The 7,872-nt window shown below is 34.7% G+C and overlaps 1 protein-coding gene across 1 annotated transcript; it reads left to right on the forward strand.

Moving 5' to 3' along the window:
* Nucleotides 1–867: 867 nt before the first annotated feature.
* On the forward strand, nucleotides 868–4,117 carry LOC107798186 (small ribosomal subunit protein cS22). Its single transcript, XM_016621153.2, has 4 exons — nucleotides 868–1,366; nucleotides 2,890–2,991; nucleotides 3,109–3,408; nucleotides 3,735–4,117. The coding sequence occupies exons 1-4, from the start codon at nucleotides 1,076–1,078 to the stop codon at nucleotides 3,771–3,773; spliced, it is 732 nt and encodes a 243-aa protein (XP_016476639.1). The 5' UTR covers nucleotides 868–1,075; the 3' UTR covers nucleotides 3,774–4,117.
* The last annotated feature ends 3,755 nt before the right edge of the window (nucleotides 4,118–7,872 follow it).

Consider the following 7,872-nt stretch of genomic DNA (forward strand, 5'->3'; position numbering starts at 1 on the left):
ACTAACATTCCTCCAAAAAATTAAACACTAATCCTTCCTAAAATCGAACCTTTACAAGGCCTAGTCAATCAATTTATGACCAAGTTATTAAGCTATAAAATCAACATTTGACGTATAGAATAGGAAAATTTTTAACCCTCACTATTTCTTTAAGTCAATATTATAATTTGCAGGTATGAAACTTGTGTTACATTGTTAAATTTATAAAAGGGAACAATATATATACAATATAAGTTTCTATATATACAATATAATTTTTTATATATACACTATAATGTTTTGATAAAGGGTGTGGCCACCCTTCAAAGTATGTGGCTGCGCCACTAATCATAAGTGCTTGTAGAGATTCTTAAAGATGATCAAGTAAAGTGGATGATGGGATATTCAGGGAAGGTAAATCTTACTTCTTGATTCATTACAGAGTATGAAGTATCAAACAAGGACAAAAATTAGCAAAAGGAAAAAGATATAAAAAGAAAAAGTAAAAATAAACTATCTACTTTTTGTCAAGCTTATTAAAGAAGAAGATATACAGCGTGACACACTTTTTTGAAGATCGAAAATAGTCGTTGGAAGCCACCTTGACCACTATTAAACATATCTTGCGGAAGGCAAATTAATATGAATATTTTGCTGAAAATAAAGGTCATAGAGATGAAGAAGATTTGTGCTACGGAAAAGTTTTAAAAAATAGAATAAGAACCTTTTGGAGTCAATTTTTTTTACTTTATTTATATCAATTTGATAAAAATCAACACTAAATTCGGTTGATATACAAAAAAAACTAATTACATATTAATTAAGTTAATAATTTCAACTTTTCGCAAACATTTAGAAAGCTTTTGAAATTGAAGACAAAAAGGGCCCTAACTGATCTGCAATGAAATGCTGGAGTAATTCATAGAATTCAATTTCCAGCCTCTTATTGAAAAGGCAATGGCTACAAATGTCATTGTACTTCCAAACTGGATAAAGTGATAAACCCTTATCGTTGAGTTGCTTTACTCTTATCTTCATTGACTCACATTTCCCCTGCAAAGTACATCTCAGGCCTCTCACCTCAGTTGGTTAGAAAATGTCTACCCTTTCATCTTTCACCATATCCCCAACTTTCTTGCACAACCCCAGAAATAGAAACAGAAATTCCTCAATTCAACTTCCAAACTTGTCTCTTAAACCACAAACAGCGCGAGTATGCTTATCCACGAGAATGAATGCCGTTGAGGAAGAAGAAATTTCAGTCTCTACAGCGGACCCCTCTTCGGAAGCCGCCAGGCGACTTTACATTGGTAACATTCCTCGCACACTCAAACCCGATGAGCTCCGTAAAATCGTTGAAGAGCACGCCGCCGTCGAGAAAGCCGAGGTACTTCGCAGGATAAACAATTTTCACACCGAACCAACAAATTCATACATTTGTCTTTACATGTTAACGGACTTTACATATGTGCCACGATTTCCTTCCAACGTAGCATCATTTGGTAGATAAGTAAATTCTTTTACTTGGTATGGGTACTCTAAAGAGATAAGTGCTTCAACTTTTACTCGATCATGATATTTAAGATGGTGGATACGAACTTTAACAGCGTGTTTGGATGGTTATTATGTATCGTTTCATATGTATCGTATAGTATTGTATTGTACTGTATTGTTTTGATGTATATAATGTTTGGATAGATTGTATATTAAGAATAAAATTGCAATATTATAAAGGAAAAGTAAGTTACGAGGTAAAATTATTATATAAAAAGGTAGGGTAAAGGATAAAATAGGATTATTTAATACTAATACATAAGGCCAAGATGAGAAAAAAGATAAGATCACGATGCGACCGCACCAAATCGGTCGTTCCATAAAGTGATATTTTTCGTCGTTACATTTAACGATACGATATAATAAAATTTAAGTAACAATCAAAACAAACATTGTATTTAAAGTAACAATACGATACAATACAACATGTAACAATCATCCAAATAAATTGTTTTATTTGATAATTAAGAAATCCCTAAGGTGAGCTGATGCACGGTTCAAACTCAGTAGATAATGGCCTGCTCCCCTACCCTTCTCCACTTAAATACCCAACCTTTGCGAGTTCAAAATCAAAGGGTGCCGAATGAACTGGAAAACTTACTTACTGGAAAACCATTTACACAAATTCTCATATGCCTATTGGTGAACACATTTGCTGGTCTAGTTAGAGTAAATGGGAGTAATTTGGGGAGCCTGTTTAACTCAAGAAAATCTCCAGAGAAGAGGTTTTTTCCTGTCTAACAGGTGCTACTTATGCGAGGAGGATCAGGAATCAGTTGAACATCTTTTTCTGCACTTTAGAATTTCTAGGTAGTGTTGGGACCTTTTTCTGAGTATCTGTGGTATCTCTTGGGAAATACCTAATAGCCTAAGGGGTTTACTTGAGTGCTGGCAAGGGCAGAGGATTCAAAAAAACTTGAAGCAAATTTGGAATAGTATTCCTATTCCAAATTTCTAGAATTAAGAACAAGTGTTTACAGAATTTTTTCTTATGGATCTTATGGCTGGAGAGGAATAGAGCTTGTTTTGAAGGACAAAGAGACCATATTTCTAGAATTAAGAACAAGTGAATACAGAATCTTTTCTTATGGTGTAAGGGTAGTCTTATTGGTAGCAGAAATGAGTTATGGATTTCTTGGACTTGCTAGGGGGCAGAGCAGACAGTAGATGTAGTCTTTATGTTCTAATCTGCATTCCCTTTGTTATTGTACTACTTGTACCATCTTGGTACCTTCTATCAATAAAACTTTTACCATTTCACAAAAAAAAAAAAAAAAAGTTATTAAAGAAGATAGTAAATGGATATTGTGAGTGGTTGCTACACTTGTTAACAATTTTTCTGTTTTGCATTGACAGGTTATGTATGATAAGTACTCCGGAAGGAGTCGTAGATTTGGGTTTGTTACGATGACAACAATTGAGGATGCAAGTGCTGCTGTTGAAAAGCTTAATGGCACTGTAGGGGCATACGTGCTTTACAATTTAACAACAACCAAAATTAAAGTTACTGAGTTTTGTTCTAGGAAAGGATTGACTTATTGACATGTTCCATTTTCTTTTTTAATTCTTGAACAGGAAATTGGAGGTCGTGAAATCAAAGTAAACATAACTGAAAAGCCATTGTCTTCTGTGGGTTCGTCACTTCTCCAATCGGATGATTCCAAATTTGTTGACAGCCCTCACAAAGTTTATGTTGGTAATCTAGCAAAAAGTGTAACTTCAGAGTCGCTCAAGAACTTCTTTTCTGAGAAGGGAAATGTTTTAAGTGCAAAGGTTTCCCGGGTTCCAGGGACCTCAAAGTCTAGTGGATATGGTTTTGTTTCATTCTCTTCTGAAGAGGATGTGGAAGCTGCAATATCATCTCTAAACAATGCGGTGAGTTTATTACTTTTATATTAGATACACGAGAATTGGTTTACTTTGATGCAAGAAAATCCTATATTAGTGTATGGGTTTGTTTCATTTTCTTCCGAAGAGGATGTGGAAGCTTACAATATTATCTTCTAATGATGCAGTAAGTTTATCACTTCCTATTAGTTAGATGAGAAATGGCTTTCTCTTATGCAAAAAATCCTATGTTCATCAGAAGTAAAAGATGACAACTTTTATTTAACATGCATTGCTAGTCTTATGATTTTTCTTGAAGTCTGTTTGAGTTGAATTAATATGTGACTAAGCTTGTGTTTCTCCTTCTTCTGCAGCTGCTTGATGGACAGAAGATTCGTGTAAATAAAGCATAAAACATAACACACCGTGCACTTAACCAAATGCCATGGAGATTTGGTATTTTTGTTGGAAGCAGAGTCAAGGATCAAGTTGAGACATTTATAGGCTTTAGAAGGTTACGTCCTTCTTGAGCTTCGTTGATTTGGTATTCAAAGAGCTTCAACATACTGAATACTCGTAGTTGCTTTGCTTATTGGGCTGAGATGAAAATTGTTGTACATGATCATTTTCTGACATTTGATGTTGTGGCTACAACTTTACCACATCACTTCTTACAATTTCCTATTTTAACAATTTGTCAGCTGATTGTTACTTTCTAAGTTTCATATAAAGGGCCAGCTCGCCGCATGTTGAGATCTTGGTTTGGATCATAAATGCCCCTAAAATTGAAATACTTGGTGATATTACGTAGTAGTCGTGTGGACATGCATTATTTGCAAACATTGAAATATTATAAGCAAAACAATATTTGTTTTATAATTTTGTCTACTATTTCAATTTCAACTTGAATTAGAGAAGTTGAAGTTGAAAAAACTTGTGTGAGGAGTATTTCAAGGTGAAATAATGGTTTCCACTCACAAAGTATTAAAGGAGTAACATAATATGTACATACGGGTTGATATGTAAATAAGCAAAGTGTAGATGTAGTTTTGTACTTAATAAAAGTTAGAAATTGAATTAGTTGTATATATATACTAGGTTCAGAATTTAATATTTAGTATATTTTTAACACATATATAAGGTCCGAATTAATAGTTATTCAATTCGGTCAAACCAGTAACATATATGCTAGCTCCACCCCTGCATGAGAAGTTCACCTCCCGAAGAATAATGACAAAGACCATGCTTCCCCTAAACCTTAAATTAGCAGAATACACTTGAAAAAGGAAAAAATATATCTTTTTGAAAGCTAAATGATATGTAAATGAACTTCTTACCACTTTCAATATATTTAATCATCATTGGGTTATTTTATAGTTTTCCATTATATAAAACAAATTAAGTATATATCTTGGCAAAGCTGGTATATAAACAGTAAAATTGAAATGACAGGTTAGATCTACTCTAGCACTAATGCCAAATTCACCTGGATAAGAAAACTATGCAACTAAAGAGCCCGTTTGGACATAAGAATTTTTTCACTTTTTTCAAAAAAAATTAATTTTTTTTCGAAATCAGTGTTCGGCAATAAAATTTTTAATTTTCACTTAGATGAATTTTGGAATTTTTTAAAAATTTGAAAAACTCCAAAAGACTGTTTTTCAAAATTTTCACTCAGAAAAACTTCAAAAACAATCCAAAATTAAATTCATGTCCAAACACAACTCTAATTTTCAAATACCATTTTGAGTTAAAAAAAAATTTCACTTTTTTTTTAGAATTTTACAATTCTTATGTCCAAACGCCCACTAAGTTTTAGTCACCTTTCTTCTTAAAATTTCGGTAAGCTTTATTTTTGTTGGTGGGCTTGGAATCAGTGGTGCCAGTGGCTTTAGGACTTCCAACAAGAGTTAGATCATCACAGGCAATGATTTAATATGTATGACAAACCTTATTTTGGTTATGATAAATAATACTACTATATCATTTAAGCTTGTTGCGGTTCAACTTAATTAGGTAAATGCTACAAATTATTCCGACAGTTATGAACATCAGTCAGAACATTGGAGTAACGTAAATATTACCTAATTCTAGAAGATAAGATTGCTCATATTTGTTTAATTCTCAAATTTTAATGTTTAAGTTTTTATCAAGTTTACAAGATTTATAATACTTCTAAAAAAGAGAATGGATCAAAAGCTGATCTCCCAAATCAGACCATCTTTGACTATTTTTAATGTGACTTTTAGTTTCCACATATAATTTCAAACAATGGTATACAAAAATAGAGGGGAAGGTCATGGTTGTCATCAATACAAACCTAAAGAGACGTGGTGATCACGCCCAACTATGCCTTATAAAAAGGACTAAGCGGTCGTTGCAAATATAATCCGGTTTATAAGTCCGGAGTCGAATTCCACAGAGAACTAAGGCTTAGCTACAGTTATTCAATATTGCAAAGAAACACAAGTTTGAATAATTTTCTAGTTATAAAGATTTGATTTTTATTTCTACTAATTAACTAGCAAATATTATAAAGCAGTAAAATTATCAACTAACATGGATGAAATTCTATACAAGACTAAGGAGGTCTAGAGTTGTGATTTCCTCTATTGTCGGAATCTTTTCCGCTACGTTTTCTACAATTTTTCCTAAGTCTTCTCTATCGACCATGAGCACTCTAACTGTCGTAACTCTCTCCCAAGTAATTACCACAATTTACTAGACATATTCTCCCGAATTACGCTAGCTAGTATTAAGCACAGCTCACTCAGATCGCACCAAGATTTCGTTATCCCTAAACCCACCTTTAAACCTCCGTATTGATCCCTCATATATTTTTAGGAGTGATGTTGTTCAACAACTATCTAAATATGCACTCTCTCCCGAGTAATACATACTAAATAGGCACAGCTAATTGAGAGCCCTTCAATCAACCACAAGAATAATATAGTTGAACAAATAGAGAAAATACTACGGCAAATCTATATTAACATAACAAGAAAATCATCCTTCAATAGGTTCCATCAAAACCCTAGATTAGAAAGTTAGCTACTCATACTCATAGTAACAATATCCCAAATATTTTGCATAATTAAAATACAGAGTAAAGATGAAAAGATGTAGAAATAGATGATTCTAACTCCCAAGAGGTGATTCCACCAGCTCTCCTTGCCTCTAGCTGCCCAAAAATGTGGCTGCTGATAGAACCCTTTCCAAGTGGTGTTTTAGGTCTATTTATATGTGTAGAAGAAACTCTAAACGTGTGGGCCGGGTCCTAGTCAAACCCGGAACGAATTAAGTCTTCAAAACTCGGATTGGAGGTGTGACAGAGTCGCACCTGCGACGCCGCACCTACGGAAAAATCCATCGCAGGTGCGTTTCCAACTAAGGTCGGGCAAGTCCGCTTCTGCGAAGAAACATGCGCACATGTGCGTCCACTCCTGCGGAACCTTGGCGCACCTGCACACTCGAGCCTGCGAAAGGGCCTCTGCTTCTATGACCCCAGACCTGGCTAGCCTTTTCCACATCTGCGATGACCATGGCACATCTGCGTGTCCGCACCTGCGGCTAAATCCTCCGTAGGTGCAATGACACCAGAATAGCAGCACCTCAGCAAAACACTAAGTCCAAAAATGATCTGATTTCAATCTGATTCAAAACCGAGGCCCCCGGGACCCCGTCTAAATATACCAACAAGTTCCAAAATACATAATGGACCTACTCGAGGCCTAAAAACGTATCAAACAACATCGATTCTACGAATCGCAATATAATTCAAGCCTATTGAAACTATGAACATCCTACTTCCAAAACTAATGCCGGTTCATACCAAAACAACTCCGATTGACCTCAAATTTTGCACACAAGTCATTAATAACATAACAGACCTATTTCAACTTTCGGAATCAGAATCCGCCCCTGATATCAATAAAGTCAATTCCCGAACAAACTTCCCAACCTTCCAACCCTTCAACTTCCTAACTTTCGTCAATTCAAGTCAAAACGACCTACGGACCTCCAAATCAATATCCGGACACACTCCTAAGTTTGAAATTACCATACAGAGTTATTGAAACCGACAAAACTCTATTTCGGAGTCGTCTACACTAATGTCAAAACTACGGTCAACACCTTCAATTAAAGTTCCAACTTAGGGACTATGTGTCCCATTTCACTCCGAAACTCACCCGAAATCAAAACCAAACACCCCGGTAAATCACATAACTAGAATATATCATAGAGGAAGCAATAAATAGGGAAACATTACTACAATACTCAAAACGACAGATCGGGTAGTTACAGTCACATATTTGGAATCAGAGAAGAATGGGTAAAGGAGAATTGGTCTTAATTTCGGATTTCGACCATGTGGGCCCGAGTTAACTTTTTATTTCAAATGTGATAAGAATCAAACCTGGTTGGTTAATGCATTCATCAACTTAATTTATTTTTTTGGTGGGCTTCTTAAATTAGAATTTTAAAATTAAAATCGTAAATCTCTAAATCTTT

This window comes from Nicotiana tabacum, chromosome 23 (genome assembly GCF_000715075.1).
Source record: "Nicotiana tabacum cultivar K326 chromosome 23, ASM71507v2, whole genome shotgun sequence".
NCBI classification, from domain to species: domain Eukaryota; kingdom Viridiplantae; phylum Streptophyta; class Magnoliopsida; order Solanales; family Solanaceae; genus Nicotiana; species Nicotiana tabacum.